We start from the raw sequence: 17,185 nt of genomic DNA, 5'->3' as shown, positions 1-17,185 counted from the left end.
TATAAGATAGAGCAGCGATTTTCAATAGGGGGAAGATACTTAAATAGAGAAAGCAAGTTGAGGCTCTCAGTCCCAGTTGCACAGAGGCACTGAGTTGCTTCCCTCATATAGACAGAGTTTCAGGTATGGCCATTTCCTCAGAGTTGCCCATCTCCTGGCTGCACATACTGGTCCTGTGTTCTCATTGCTGTGAGTTTCAGTCTGAATGTCCAACTTCCATGTTAATGTTCACAAGCCCTGTGTCTCATGCCCCTAGAATTAGGAACCTGAGTTTCTGAATAGATAAGGTCACTTCCTGAAAGCTGTGCTGATCATTAGAGTGTGCTGCACAGCACTGCAAGTATTAATAAGAATTCTGCAGAACATAATACAGAAGAACTAGAAAATTCTCTTGAGAGAAGAAATTGATGTCAATTTTTTCTTTCATCCTGGCAAGGCTTCTTATGTTGGTTGCTACTTTCTAATTGCTATCAGCAGTATCAAAAGACACAAAGTTATGTTAGAGAACTTTCAGCCTTTGCCCAGAAATCATTGATTTCATTCCAGCTGTGCCATATTCAAAGTTAATTGGATGACCCAATTTTAAACCAGAAATACTGTATGAACTTAGAGACTGTATCGGTGCAATTATCAGCTGCTTGAAGAGCACATCTATGGTCTTAGGTACAAAAAAGCTGGAGGCCAAAACACAGCGTTGGAAGCACATTAGCTGCTAATGACTGAAGAGAGGCGACTAGGGGAATGGGAACGTATACAACAGCCATATAATAAAAGTCAGCCATTTCCATTATAGTCAAATTCCACTTTGTAAGAGATTACTATGAAAATGATTTAGAGAACTGTGTTCATTGTTAACCCTGCACTGCAGTAAAGCATCGTGCTGCTTCTTTCCATGTGCCGCCGTATATTTGAAATAGATCAACTGAATGAGCATTCAGGAAACTCTCTTAAGTTCCCTTTACAAAGTAAATCAGGCTATAAGTTTTGGATTTCTGTTTCATTCATCATGTGCTTGAGAACTCCTCATGTTCTTGTTAATAATTCAGCCTTCAACTGTTCTAGGTTTATTGCTCAGAGGGACAGCACCTTTTGCAGAGTCCAGCATATGGCCACCAGGAGCTATGTCAGGTAAGGATGCAAACTTTAATTTTTCACCTTATTCTCTTTTATTGTTAATAGCTTTGTAACAGAACCGTACTGCATGCAATCAGGCTCCTGTATATCAACAGCTGTTTGCTGGGGTAGCCTGTTACTTTGAAATAGCTGGAGAAATGCCAAAGATCTCAAGTGTCTTGAAAGCTGTCAAGCTTTTACTTTTTCTTGTTTGTTGTTACAGCGTCTGAGAACTCAGCAAGTCCTGAAGCAAACTGGATTAGGTAAGAAAGAATTTTTGAACTTAATCTCCTATGGCATCTTTGTGAAAAACAAATGTATTGTGTTGTTCTGTCTCCCTTCCCACAAAATAGATAAGTCCTATGTGATACTACTAATAGATAAGTCCTATGACATACTAATGTGTCATAATTATATTCCAGATGGGCAGCTAGTATCTATGAGGTTTTGCTCTGCTTGCAGCTGTATTTCTTAACCTTTATTTATTGATTGATTTATTTCTCAAGCAATGAAACTAAAACTATCAAGCTAGGCAAAATATCTGACTCCCAGGTTCATTGTAACACCAAGTCCATAGTGAGAGGACTAATACATTGCTCACTGAAAACATGTATTCAAAATAACATTGGTTACTGACTCTGCTTTGCATCTCAGTGCGGCCTTCATGCACTTAAGGCAGCACAACTGTATTTGACTCGGGTTGCATTAGAAGTGTTAATCCCATTCTGTAACATTCCTGAAGGGTAGAACTGCCCTTGTGATTGTGGTCTTCTTGTTCAGCTACTTCTCTTTCTACTCCTGTTCAGAAACTACTTGCTAAGCAGAGACTTTTGAACTGTATGGTACATGGCATGATGAAATACAGGTCTCTGTGGCTGGAAAAAATCTTAGTTGTATTTCTGAGGGAAGTCTTCAGCCTCATCTTGGAGAGAAACTACAGTGTTTAATTTCTGCAGGCTTTACCTGTTAGTTTTCTTCAAAGGAATGATTGTTATAAATCATACCTTAACAGCTGCTAGTCTTGAGTTAGGAGTTTGTAGTGTTGATGTTTTTGATGATGGGTAGTGCCTACAGTATTGGAAACGGAATAAGCTTTTGCAACCTTAATGCTATAAGGAAGAACGGACTGTGAAGAATGCAGCCTGTACTGCTTTCATTATACCTCCTGCCTGGAGAATCGACTCATAGCATGTTTTTTTCCTGTTTTAGTTCTTTGCTTAAAAAAAAAAAAAAAAAAAGAAAAAAAGGTAGCTTACTCCCCCATCAGGATTCATGGCTACATCAGTGTCAACCTATTGTGAAAAGAAACTCACAGGTTGAATAATATTTATTTTTAAAGAAAAATCAGTTTACTGAGAATATTAATGCTGAAGGCATCACAGGTTCCAACTAAGGATTTGCATATATAAGTGTTAAGTTAAAGATCTTGCATGCTTATATGCATGTTGGTAGTGACAAGAGTAGCTCTTTCTGAGACATTGTGGTAATGGAGCTAATAACAAAACAGTTGGTGCTGTCGCACTAAGGTGATCCTCACTCTTGCAAGACAAAATATACTTAGATTAGCACAAAACATTAGCAAAATATAGTTAGATTTTTGCAGGGGTAGGCACTTATCCATGTATATAAAAGATCTGATTCCTGTTAGCCAGCAGATGCCTCTGTCTTTGACAGAGCTGTCTTTGCAAGATTTGTAAATCAGTAAATCAGCAGAATGCACATTGATATGCACTATATGCCATGGTTCCCTCTGCAAAATGCTGTGTGACCTGCAAATGTATAAACACTCTGGGGGCTAGGTGGAAGATCTTGGAGTGATGAAATGATACCTTTGGGTAAGACTGCCCTAACACCTATGGATTGCTGTAGTACCATGTGAAGCCCTTACTTTGTCCTTGACACAGTTCCAGCTCTGTCATGGAAGCTGCTAGCTGTTAAGTTGTGCCTTGTCTGTGCTGCCTTCCCAGCTTTTCCCCATTCTTGCCATTGGACTCAGGTGTGGAAGTCTCAAAGAGTCCACTAACTGTAGTCTCCTTGCACCATGTGTGTTATTTTCTGCAGTGGACTGTCAGGAGACAGAAGGTTTTTGTGGAGCAGTTCCTTAGGAGGGCTCAGGATCCCTAACAAACAGCACCCTGTGAAGGCCTTGGTAAAGGCTTTGTAATGTCGCGTTGTCAGGGAGGTGTCCTGCAAAGGGTCCTCCTCCTTAGGGTTATAAAGACCTGAGGGTCAGTCCACAGAACACACCAAGACTCTTGCTGGTAGAAGATGGTTTGCCTTCAAATGCTCAGCAGCTTACCCCAGGTTCTGTTGTCTCATCAAAACATTTGCTTTAAAATTGACTTTGAGGAGATTAGCCAGCAAAACCTGGAGGTATAGGGTGAGATATGTCGTTTTATAGGTTTCTGATCTCTAATTATATCAGCTAAGTAGTCTAGATACTGCCTATGTAACCGTCATCTAGTTACTTCACTTGTCATAGAGAAATCCTGTCATCTTTGTATCATGTCCAAACAACCTGTCACTGACCTATTTGTTATTTGTTTGCAAAAGCTGTTCTGAAAGGAAAAGAAAAAAATTAAAAGCCCCAACTTCTGTTATTCAAAGTATGTGATATTTCTGTTGCTAACATTTTTCTTCTGTGTATGGAATAAACTCAGACTGGTTGTGTTAACTAGACCAGGAGAACTAAAAAGCTTAGAATGGGATGGCAGTTTTCTTGTCTCCTTGTACATTTTTCACACTGTGTTTTAAACTTCCTGGAGGACTGCATGATAGATGCAATTAATTCCACCTCATTTGTAAGAAGAGGGCATGTTTGGTGCACATCTTGTTGTCTTCACTTATTCTCCCACCGTTTCTGTCAATAGTTACATGGGTGATCTTTATACTTTATGTGCAGCCTGTGAAGTGGATATAAAGACCTGTCAGACTACCTTTTCTAATACATTTTCTTCCGAGGAAACAAACCTAACATAAATGTCACCTGCAGTATGAGCAACTGTAGCAGATGAAGCTTTGAATTAATGGCTCTGAGAAGCAAGCCAGGGGAGATTATGAAAAGAGATAAATACAGTAGGTATACTACAAGATTCAAAACATTTTCTGTGATTAAAAAGGACTTCAAGAAAGAAGAGTGTATCTTCAAAAAGTTACAGAGTATTTTAAAAGAACCCATCTTTAGATTGTTGTGCTCTTGGAAACCTGTTCAAAAATTATTTGTATTACATTTACAGCAGAAAATTCCTCCATTCATTTAATTGATTTTTTTTTTTTTTTAGCTGTGTGGGTCTTTCTTTTGAAAAAAAAATACTTTGAATATACTACTTTAAATTTGCTTGCAAAAGGTACATAGAATGATGCTCCATGTTTCATGGCAAGATCCTTGTCTTCATGAAAAATGATCATAAAACTAAACTGTCTGCTGTGTGGAAGATCATGTATATTGTGATCAGATGTAGAGGAAGGACCAGTGTTAGTGTCAAAGAAGTGACTAAGTTTAGCAACTGATAATAAATAGAAAGGTTAATGCAGCTCCCCTGCTGGTGTTCCTGTCATAGGTCCAGGGAACTGAGGCAATTTATGCTAGCAGAAGGTTTGGAGGGTCTGCAGAAACATCTAATAATAAACTAAAGGAGATGAGCAGTGAATCGTGTAAATAGGGTAAGTTGCTTTTCACTAGTGGTAGTTTGGACTCTTTCTAGTTTCAACAGTGAAGGACTATCACGACTGACAGTAATCATATATATGTCATAACACAGAGAAACTGGCTGCCTTAATAGCTTGATAAAAGGCATTTATGGTGGCATATGATTGCAGCCGAGAGCCTCACTGAATTCAACAGCACTGTTGAGACAACATGCTTAGTTTCACACCCCCTCATAGCAGCTAAATAGCCACTGTGAAATGAACACCTTCCTTTGCCCAGTTGTTGAAAGGCATTTGGAACAAAGAATTAGTCTACCCTCTGTGCAGGAAGACGACAGGCTGAAAGACTGGGCATGCATGTAAAACGAATGCTAAGAATACAGTTCAGAGTACTTGTTAAATCAGATAATGCCCTTAAAGTTATAAACAATTGTGGCAGAATTGTGTCCCTCCCCACCCCACCCTGCTGTTGTCATAAATTATGATGATGCTTCCACATGTGAAAGTCAGAGTTTCCAGGGGCGTGTCTTTTGCAAACTGATGAACTCCACAACAATCAAAATGGGAAAAACAGTGTTTTAGCCTTCAGTGCTAAATGTTCAATGAGGCTGCAATGCTGCTGCTTCCTCAAAGCACTGTTCTTGGTCCAGAAATCTTAAGGCTTCCTCAGATTTGCCTTCCCATGCTGCAGTCATTCCTCCTGATTATTGGCAAGGTGCTCCTGAAGTGGGAAGTAATGGAGTGGTTCTAGCTGCCAAATATGAGTCAGTTCCAATTTTCAGAGTTCTCTGGAGAACGTTAGTCATAGCTTCTATTTGATTGGCAGTAGGAGCTCTCTCTGTTGTCTGATTGTCCTGTACTTACTGCTGATAACCTGTGCATATACAAACTCAGGCATTTCGGTAGTTTCTGTTCAACTCTTATTTGCATTTTACTGCAAGTTGACTGAAAGAAAATAAAGGAATATTAATCTTTTGGGAAGAAAGAACTACAAACAGCTCCTCAGGGAGCACTGACAGAAGCTCTGATGGCATACACATAAGGCAGGAGACTGGAAGTATAATCTTAAACCACGGGGAACTGGAAACCCTCTGGGACTGAGAACCAGCCATCAGCACTGCTCAGTGAAGCAACATGGAGGCTGTAAATGAGGTGTTTGAAAGTCAGGAATCTGGTAGTAGAGTGAGAGCTGCTGAAGCGGCTGAAGAACAATCCAGCAATCAGCACTATAGCTCTGTGAAGGCTCAGTAAATGATTTTTTACATGATGGGGCTCTGGAGGAGGTCCTTGCTGTAGTCGCTCTTAGAGAGTGAAAGAATTCAGTGCATGAATGTTTTCTAGATCTATAAAATCATACTTTTCTTCTGAAACAGGTTTGTTTCTGGTCTGCCCCGCTGTTCCGCCACCCCACCCCCCAAGCATGCTCGTACAGTAACTGGGAATTTCGCTTGTCTCTTTTTTCTCATTATCCAGTTGGTCTCCATGCTTGCAATCTTTCATAAGAAGGACTATGTTGGTTATTCTCCCCAGTTACCCATGTGCTCTTCATGCTGTTGAAATGAGATGGAAAGACGGTTTTTGTCTGAGCTCAAAACTTACATTTTTGCATGAATGTGTTTTGGTCATATTTCAGGTTCATTTTCCAACCTGTATATCTTCTACAAACATAGAAAATTACCAGAGGAAAGATATTCTTTAAAAATACAAAATTTAAAATGATCATTTGTAGGCAGTTTTTATCATTTTGTGTATTTAGTTTCATGCCTTTAGGACTACTAGGAGTGGTAGTTTTACTGTATAACATCTTGCTTCTGTTTTGGTATAAATATGAGTGTACAGATCTTATAAAATTTTGTGACTTTCAATAGTCAGTGAATTTGAGGGAATATATGAATGGTTCTGATACTAAGTAGGTTAGTGTCATGTGAATTCCAGTTAGGAATGTTAATCCAATATTTACTATGATTTTTTCCTCTAAGAACTCAGCTTTTTTGTCCTGCTTTCCTGTCTGCTTTTCTGTTCTGAATGCAGCCAGTTACAGATACATACTCTGTCCTAAAACAAGTAATTAAGTAAGGGGTAGTAGTATGGGAAAGCTACATCCAGTGATTCTTCTGTCTGTACATCAGTATCTGTATATCAGTAAAAACTGTCTGGAGTGCAGCCTCAAAGTAACATGAATATCTGCCAAAAGAAATTGTGAGGATTAATGCTACTGGGACTATTTCTTGTAAGGATACCATGAACATTGTACATAGATCTGTGGTCTAACCTGGACGTTATTCAGATTTCTCTGAGCCTTAACAATGGCCCATCTGAAGAGATGCAGAAAATGGAAGTGTGATGTTTTAATGATGAAAACTTCTGTAAACTTTGGATAGTGCAAATACATAAACCTTATTTGTGTACCTGAAATACGGAGTCATCTTTCTCAGAAAGTTTTAACTTATGTCCTCTACTGTGTTGTACAGGAAAGGGAAATTAATACGAGTGTTTCAGGAAGCATCTTAATCCAACGTTCAAAATTAAGTGGAGGAAAGGTCTTTGTCAGTTCTGTATTGCACAAAAGAGAAAAGGCTATATTCCTACTTATTAAAGTCCCGATGACAAATGGGTATGAATATTTCATCAGCCAGAGGACGTAGTCTTACACTTCCATGAACTTAAGAGACTTAAAGAATCAGAATCATTTTATAATTTGTGACAAAGACTAATTTTGTTGAATAATAAATTCTAAGTCATGAGAATTTTGGAAGAACTTTTTATTTAATTGGAGGAAGAAAAAAATAAAGTTTGAAAGTTATTTTTGGGGCAGGTGATTTTTTAAAGCAGGTTCTGAAACAGGGTTCAGCTTTACAGTTTGAGGTTTTGCATAGTTAAATCTTAGTTGTCTGAATAACTACTTAGTTAAGGAAGAGCAATGTATCCTTATGTCCTCAAATGATTGTATACTCTATGCATGTACATGTATGCATTAAAAAAAATAGGTTTGTTTACCTCAAAATATGTATCTTGTATATTAAACACCACATCCTTTTGAATGTGCATGTTATATGTAACGAGTATCTAGTGTAAGATATGACCATTAAAGTTTAGTCTAAAAGTCTGTGAATTCTTAAATTTATCATTTATTACAGGCAGTGCTGTAGCATGCATATCTTCATCAGTCTTTCTTTAAGCAAGTAAAAATAGAGACCATGAAAAAATTGTCTGGCTGGGGGTTAGCCAACCGTCCAATGACTGCCAGACAAGTCCGTAGCAGCAAGGCAGGCTTAGGGTTTGGCCAGGAGACCAAGTCTGTGGGTTAGGGACTGGGTGTTAATGACTGGGGTACGTAGCTGTCATTTAGCTCTAGTAGGGACCAAGGACAATGGGCTCTTGTTAAATGCAGCTCCTGACTGAAGCAGGCACATTGCAGACTTTCACAAAATGATGTAATCCATTGTGCTTCTCACGTATCTTTTGATGTGCTGAGCAGTATTCTGTGCTGGTTCTTACACTCGATATGCAGTTTTGCCTGCTGATCTTGCTCAAGTCTGAGCTTACTTGTCTCTCTGCTGCAGGTCTCTTTTCTTGGTATGTTTTGGATTCCTTTGCTGTGTCAGAGTTCAACCCACTCAAGATAAGATTAATTCTGGCGTGGATGACTTCACCTCCTGACAAAATCTAATTGCCTTGTCAAGGAGTAATTCTGGATTTTGCAGTACTTTCCTTTTGAATAATTATGATAAGATCTTTTATCAGGAACTTATATAACTCCCAAACTTGCATGATTGTATCTTCATCATTTGACAGACATGGATTTTCATTATTTTCTTTGTACACATAGAGAGAATTTTCAATGGCTGTAATTTTTACATGGAGTGCCTCATTCCTTCTGTTTTTGTAACACTGCACTGTATATCCTTTCTACATCTGAATTAGCAGAAAATTGTAAATTAGAAAAAACTGCATCAGAAAAAAACTGCTATCGCCTAGCTGTTTTTCTTTACTTTTCACTGGCATCCTGTAGTTGAAGGTACAGAATGAACCATGGTTTACAGCTCCTCAATTTTCCTCCTCATTTTTGTGTTCCCAGAGCCCAGGAGTTGAGTGAATCATTACTGAAATCACAGTAGGTCTGAGATCCTTTTTCCCTGAAGATAAGACACATGAATTTGCAGTTTTAAAATCAACAGTCTTTGTAAAGCTCTTTTAATGATCTCTTTCAGCAGTGACAAGAGGAAAGAAGTAGTTGTAATTTGTACAATTTTCTACTATTCCCAGTAGTGCCTCTGCTTCCAGACTCATGACAGCAGTGTTTTCCCCCATGTTGTGGACTGAACTAGACAAGGGATCTGTAGCCCTGCCTTGGATCTGCTTTGTTACAACATCCCTCAAAAATAGGATTGTATGCTGAACCAGTAACTCCAGCAACATTTGTTGTTAAATACACAATTAAACGAGACAAACACCCTGATTAGTGTGTCTCCTTGAAGTATGGTTGTTAATTTATAAGATAACAAATATAAAAAAATGTAAATGTATACAGAGTCTTGTTTCTGAGATTTAGCAGCTACTGTCATGCTTCGCAAGGGGCTGACAGCTTGTGAAAAGTTCAGTCAGATGTGAGTAATCACCAAAGTAGGTTAAGGGGCAGGTGAAACTGTTCACATCAGCCTCTCCAGAAGGTGGCAAGCAGTAGTTTGATGGAAGGAACAAATTACTCCCTTCTTAGATGAATAAGTAGTGGTTTGTGTTTTAGGGGAGGGGAAAAAGAGGAGTTACCCCAGAGACAGGGATGGATTGTAAAGCAAAAATGATTGCTGAAGTAGGATTCTCTTCTGTGAGGGTATATAAGCTGAAAAAGACCTGTGAAATTATTAGATGTGAGAAACCTGTAAGGCTGATTTAAGTCTAGATGGGCATAGACTTGTGTCTTTTAATATTTGTTCTCTTGTGACTTTGTAAACCTTGGTGAACTGCATTGTCTACTGTGGCTATAGTAAATAAATCCTGTTATTAGCAGCTTATATTGACCTGGTTTGAGTGAGGGATGATATCAATACAGCCGGCTAACTCCGAGGAATTTGTGCCTGTAGGCTCTTGCAATCTGTAGGTGGTAGTGAACTACTCTCAGGCAGCTAGCAGCCCAAAACATTTCTTAGTGGTTGTGAAGGATAATGAAGTTGCAGAGGCAAATGCACAAACCAATAACTCAATGTCTAAAATGAAGAGATATTTCTATTTCTGAAGAGGAAACCTCTCTGGAATGGTAGTGAGAAACCCAAGGATTGCAAAAAGAGTGTAAGGGTAGAGAATGTTATTCCCAATTTTACAAACTGGGAAATTAGAGATAGGGAAAAGTGGAATAATATTTCTAGGGTACAGACAACATCGTTCTGTCCTGATATGTTAACCTGTTCCTATGCTCTGCCTTCAAAATAATTTTTTCCAGCTTCTGTAATTGCGTCTCATATGGTAGTTGGCTTCACTAATGTAAAGGTTAAGCATAACATTAGGTCAGCATTCCTCTGAGATAACATCCCATTTTTAGAAGGAGTTCAGTTTTCATTAGTGAATTAACTGGTCATATAAATATTTATGACTATCTCAGATGTCCGATAACAATAGGAAATGAATAATTCATTGTAGAAAATTACCTTTGTACAATTGATACAACAAGGATATCAGTCAGATATGGCAATTTCCAAAAAGCAGCACAAAATACTGTTTTTGCTGGAACACCCCCACGGGATTATCTTTTTGATGCAACCGTTGGTGTTCTAGACTATTCAACAAACCTTCTAATGTGTGAATAGTAGTGGTGTGAGGAAAGTGCTTTTACAGAAATGTGTATATAATGTGAGCATATTGACAGTTTGGACAATTTAGGGAATCTCCATGCAGTATATGATTTCAGTTTGATGTTGGGAAGTTTGTGTCTAAGTTTCTCAGGCTACAAGCATGATTTGGATGGGGGTGTATTTGCATTGTCTGATCTACTTTTGCTTCTGTGGATTGTTTGAAATAAACCTTACGCCTGCCAAAAGCTAATAAAGAAGAAAATTCTGATGAATGAATGGCTTTAAATGTGTTGAATAATCCATGTGACAAGTCAGATATGAAGCCTTAAGCTTAAACTGGGAGGCAGACTTCAGTGGGAGGTTTTGGTTACACAGTGGGGTTGAAGAGGAACTGTCTAAGGATGAAGGCTGAGAGATTAAGGGACAAAGATTATTACCAGCTGTTTTAAAGGAAAATCAGCCTTTCTGTTAACAAAAGGGTGCTTGCTACTGAGATCGGGAGGAGTGACTTATAAAAGATCCATGGTGTTTCAGAGTGAATGGTACAAGTTTGAAAGAAGATGTTGAGGACTCCTGAGTATAGTGGGTTAAGGTGAAAGAATTTGCACTATCAGAAAGTGGAGACAGGGAATTTTTATGACAAGGTGTTTATTGTTTTAACTGTGCACTTATGCTCCATGTAATAGCTAAATTAAAGTGGTCTTCAGAAACCCTGTTAAGTCTGCATATTGAAGTGTTCCACATTGTAAGTATACATACCCTTATTGCAGAGCGCTGCAAGAGGATGTCAGGGCACCAGGAAAGAGCTGCCAGCGTACCTGTGCAGCTAGCGGAGCTGGTCCACAGGTCGCATTTCTGTGACAGGAGCAGACAGTGAAGCCAATATGCACACGCGCTGAGCCTCAAGGGACACTTATAAATGTACCAGTCCATGGGATTGTCTGTCTGCAGTGACCTGGGGACAGGCAATGAGGATTCTGTGTGGACATTCCAGCAGACTATCAAGTGTAATGTTGCTGTAATCTTCAGAGAGATGCTGGCAATGTCTGTGTAGGTGGTACCTTCCAATATATCTCTGAGTCAGGTACTAATTTGTCCAAATAGAGAACCTGAAGCTTGTATAAATATGGCTTGTGTGGTAAGGACATCAGTTACAGTCAAAAGTATCTTATGAGTTCTTCCAACTCATTGAATTGTACTTGAAATGTAAATACTTTATAATGCTATCTAGTAACGGGAGCATCCTACAGTAAGATCCTTACAACACATTGCTCTGTATCTTTCTTGACTGGATGGTGTCAATTGCTGTTTTGTTTATCGTGCTTTTACTCTCTTTCAAGCTTTGCTCTTTTAGTAGATACTCTTAGATTCAACAGAAGGTAGGAACTGGGGTTGTTTGCAGTGGGTATTCTCATTGTGGAAGACGACCTATTGCTCTGTGACGTAGAACATAATGTCTGTAGGTCATAGTTTTGTTAAAAATGTGATGCAAACATAGTGCTGCATCCTGTGCATATTGAGCATACAGTCTCATTTACTTCTATGGTGAAAGTCTCAACTGACTTCCCAGTTCAGCGCTGCTTGTGGTGACCTAGGGGTATATTATCTATCTTCTGTGTTTGTTGAATGGTGTCACAAAATAGTTTTCAAGTTCTGAAAGTCTACAGTATTGAACACAGAGCTGTACCCTAAACTGAACAGTATGTAAAATATAACTGAATAGCTGATACTGAACTGCTAAAGGCTGTTTTTTCCAGGTGATAGTTGTTGTACCCAGTGCATAGTAAACCATCCTTATGAGCCACATTTTATCTTTGTAACTCTCCTAACCTTCTTCAGGAGTGTTTGCAGCAGTCCAGGAGTTGAACTCAGAAAAGAGGCCACTTTGTTTCTTTGTTTTGTGTTGTGTTTAAATTCTGTTCTGAAAGTTCATGGAGTTTATTTTATTTTATTTTATTTTTTATTACTAAATTGTTCTCTCTTCAAGATCACAGCTTTTGCAGGTGTTAATCTCCGCCAAATCCCCTGAATCAGTAGGGATTGGAATTGATTAGTGCTTCTCAGTGTGTAATACCTGGCAGGAGCAAGCTCTGAGAGTTTTTGCTCATGCTCATGTTGGCATCTGTTGTTTCTCCCAAGGTGCTTGTCCCCTTTCCCTCAATGGATGGCTGAGTACTTTGGTAATGTGCTTTTGTATTAGTGGAGATTAGGCCCATATGTAAATTGTGGTAGATATTCAGGCATCTTCCCTTGTACAATAAAGACAAATCAGGTCTTTCTTACTGGTGACCATGTATCAGAATGTATAATAAAGTGCACCCAGATCTAAATTCCTCTTTGCAATCACAAAGTGCAATTTCTTATCAGGTTAGTATCTGGGAGAATTATGGTGTTGCAGCAGTGTTGTTTGTTATGCAGATCAGAGTATACAAATACAGAAGTCATGGAAATGAGAAGAGATCCATCAGTTATTATGTTACAGTGTGGAAAGCTATTTTCACTTTCCTTTCCAAAGCTAGCTTCCCATCAGAGTTTGCTGACATATGAATTTTTCTGCTTGCCTAAAATATTAACAAATAGTAATGTCTTTCTTTGGGGTTCAGGCCAGCAAAAAAACAAAGTTGTCTTTGTTTCTTGCTGTAGATTAAGGCAATATTAAATATTGTATATAGGTATAACAACTCAGAGCAGCTTGTATGCATATCGCTATCTGTCCTTCTCTTTTATGTATCTGTACCCTAAAATCTTTAACTGATTTTCAAGTTCAATAATTAACTGTGAACAGCAGCAGACACTGACATTGTCCTGCAATTTTTGTAAGACTTTTCTTCTGGAAACATGTTGAACAAATTGCTTGTGGATTTGCTTTGGTCTTTGTTACTGAATTCAACTTAGATGGTTATCGGCCCAGATAGTATAACCCGAATAATACATTTATAATTTATTAAACTTAATTCTTTAAAGGTTCTTTTGATAACTGCTCCATAAAGATAGCTGCTGAAGGAAGTTTAAAATTAATAGATTCTATCTCATATGCCTATTATTATTTTTGAAGCCTGTTAGAGAAGAGAAATTATGCAAATTGGTGTCACGGTAGGCTACTGCACACATGCTGGTAATGCATAACAACTAGCTTACTGATGAAAATACTTCATCTTAAGCAAGAGTCATTGTTAGCACTGAGAACTGCTCTTTGTATCACAGTTAACAGCTTATTATTATTTTTCTTATGGATATAGGAGAGTGTTCTGTAAAATCCTCATTAGAATAAAACTGCTGTAAAAGTGATACTGGAGCACTATGGTGATGAATTATGATTGATTACATTATACAATTAAAGTATATTGTGAAACAGTAGGAATATCCCTTCAAAAAAACTGAGCAGTTCTGTTGCTCACTCTCTGTGAATGACCGAGTGGCTTTAATTCTTCAGCTTCAGCATGTAAAAGACTTGATAAATAGATCAGGCTCAGGATCAATTAGTGTCACACTGATCTTTAGCATTAACGAAGTGAAGCTGCTAGGATTCAACCAGTTTATCTGTACCCTCTGTGACAGCAACTTAAGCTAACACACAGTGTATTGTCTAGTACGGGACATGGGAAGTAGCATGCAGAACACATGGTTCTGCGCAGCACTGGCAGATACAGGTGCTCCCTGGAAGGAACCTTTTTTAATTCTGAAGAACTCCAATATCCTTAGCAGGAGAAAAATCTGATAAAAGCTGGTTTCAGAAAGTAGGTCGCTAATGTAAGTTTGCAGTTGTTTTCTTTCAGTTCTCCTACATCTGTTTTAGATTATTATTTTTTTGGTCATCTGTACACAAAGCATCTCAGGCTTTTGTGGTTAGACTGAAGTGAGAAGGCTGGTTTTGGTCTAAGGGTCATTGTTCTGTTCATTGCCCTTCATCCTTCCATTTTAACGCTAACACATGTGTTTTGTTTGCCCTCTTAAATTGCTGCCAGAGAAGGTGGAGAAAACCTTCTTAGGTATTGATTTTTCACACATGGGGACAGTAGCCGGTAGTCACTTGATTTGCCACCTGCAGTTTATAACTGAATGGGCTCATGGGATTATAAACTTCATTTTAATGCTGAGTTCCTAGCCTGAGGTGAAATTGATATGTTAGCTGTTAGTCATTTGTAACTGCTTAGTATATTTTGTTTGTTGGAATTCTGGTTAGATGGCTAATATAAATAGTATTTTTGCAATAGAAATGCAACTGATCAGAACTTCCTGTTTGAGTTGGTAAATGGCTTTCAGAAATTTGGATCTGATCCTGGATAATAATTCCTGCTTAATATTTTGTGGGTCTTTCTGTTTATTGTTGTATTTATAATGTAATAGTTACTGATTTTATCATGGTAACTGGCTAGGTAGACCATCTTATTTAACATTTGATGATCGGAGTTGTAGACATGGAACTGATTAATTTAGCAGTCAGACAAATGAAACGTGTTGTAATTCCTCATGAATGATCAGTAGGTTTATTTTCAGGGGTACTGAAACCTTCAGTAGAAGATTTTATATACCAGCAGCATGGTTCCCTTTACCTTACTGGATAAGACAGCTCTTCAAAAATACCTTGTTTATCCTGTGCAGGAGGTGATTTTTTTTTTTTTTTTTTTTTTTTTTTTTTTTTTTTTTGCAGTAATAGGAGTGTTAGCAAAGCATTCGGTCTTTCACCAATTAATACAATTTTTTTCTGTTGGTTACATTATATATATATTTTTAAATACAAAGTACCTTCCAGAAACCCTGGCAGTGTCATTTGCCATTAATAATACATCTTGCTAATTTTCAGAGTTTTCACTTTTGTTCTATCAGTGAAGATGAGATGGAAGAGAATCAAAGCCCCACAAAATTTTCAGAGATACTGGAGATCATTGTTATTAAAAAATTGTAGTGGCTTCAGTTCACCCTCATCTTTAAGACTTTCCTACTCTAGAGAACCTCTATGATATCTTGTTCCATCCTTGATTATGTAGCTGATTGAGGCAGCATTTAATTAAACTTAAAGTGCGCAGCCCCATTCTGTACATGCAGCTCTCTTTAAGGCTGCTGCCACATCGTTTGCATGTTCCTTTCAGCAAGAAAGAGGATTCAGGTCAAGGCAACTGGTATGGCCGTTACAGGCAGTAGCCTATAATGAACATGAAGCCATGGGTCCAGGCTAAGAAAGAAGCATCAGAATGAATTTCTGGGAAGTAGAACATGATTTTTGAGGGAAATGCTGATAGTGTTTACTTGAAGCTTGTAGAAGTTTTCTCAAGAGCATTGTGGTGCTTACTTGGGAGTAGCAAGATGAGGTGACAGATAGTTCTAGAGTAAAGTAAGTGACCCAGCAACAGAATCAGCAACATCTCCTGATCTGGCATGGGCCACCAAGAAAAACTGAAAATGCATACCAAGTAGTTATTACTGTTATTCTATCTGCAGAATTATATTATTATATTTTGCATTATATTTGCAGAAGAGCTGGTCAGGGGCCAAGCTGTACTTTATCCTTGCCTACCTGCACCCTGGATCTGTTCACTTACGAAAATGGCTAATTCAGAGGATGTATTTTTCTCCCCAGAGTAGTTGTCTTTTCTGTTTGATCTATATTATTGATACAGAGATGATCAAGCATTCCTGTAAAAAGATTAATGCTTTACCCATAAACATAATTTGCAGTAAGAATTTACTTTAAAAATTACAGTGCAACAGATAATGATGCAATGATCTGAGTGAAAACATGGCACTGAATTGTCTGGATTAGGCACCTACTTTTTTTCTGATATGCGTTTTCCGGGATCTTCCAGGAGAGTTTTGTTTTAGACTCAAGCATTTGATCCAACAAATTGAATTAAGCTTATAATCTTACACAGGATACAATTAAAAAAGCTGTTAATCTTCTATTTCAAGTATTGCAGAAATGTCAGATTTATTGTACTGACTTAGCAGGCTGGCACATATCTTTACTAGATGGATAGTAAATGCCCATTTACCCACATGATGATGCATTTGGGCTTTTTTTTTTTTTTTTTTTTAATGGAATGGAATATTCATCATGGAGAATTTAGGTATGTGTTGTACTACAAGGATCCCTAAGTGGAAGCAGATAACACAGCTGGGCATTAACCAAGTTTTCTCTATTTCTGGACCCATATAACTGAATGAAGAAGTGACATTTAGGTTTTTCTGCCATGATGTCGGTTTGTGTTTGGTGTGCATTTTTTTATGGTTAAACTCAAGAATATGATTTATGTTTCATGCTATGATGGACTGAAAGCATAACAACAAGCTCAGCAAGGACAAGACAAGGAAGCAAGTATTCACAACACTGTCCTCAGAAGTACCTTTGGACACAGTCCGCTCTCTATCCTGGTCCTGTGGCTGATCTTGCAACTCTAAAAGTTTAGGTTATCCAATGCATCCATGAAAAGAATGCAGAAGGAAAGAAAGTAACAAAGATATTCCTTAATATATTTTAGAACTGTTTGTAGTGAAAGAAAATGTATGTGAGTACAGTTCATAAGAGGTTTAAAAAGTTTTAGTTGGAGCATGTGAAAAGGGAGAAGAACATGTTTCCCAGTTACTTCCCCTATGTCTCCATTTTGAACACCCACGGAGTCTGTTTCATGATTTCTGTATTC

The 17,185-nt window shown here is 38.1% G+C and overlaps 1 protein-coding gene across 1 annotated transcript in view; it reads left to right on the top strand.

Annotated features, from left to right (window-relative positions):
* Positions 1–1,121: 1,121 nt before the first annotated feature.
* Positions 1,122–17,185, top strand: part of MYO3B (myosin IIIB) — a gene marked incomplete at both ends in the record, with an annotated part of 190,770 nt that continues 174,706 nt past the window's right edge. The window contains 2 exons of the mRNA XM_082763227.1: positions 1,122–1,128; positions 1,337–1,376. Coding sequence (XP_082619353.1) covers positions 1,122–1,128; positions 1,337–1,376 — 47 coding nt within the window. The remainder of the gene's footprint in view (positions 1,129–1,336; positions 1,377–17,185) is intronic.

Source organism: Aythya marila (assembly GCF_965140915.1).
Source record: "Aythya marila genome assembly, chromosome: 6".
In the NCBI taxonomy this organism is placed as follows: domain Eukaryota; kingdom Metazoa; phylum Chordata; class Aves; order Anseriformes; family Anatidae; genus Aythya; species Aythya marila.
This window is presented reverse-complemented; position numbering and strand designations above follow the sequence as displayed.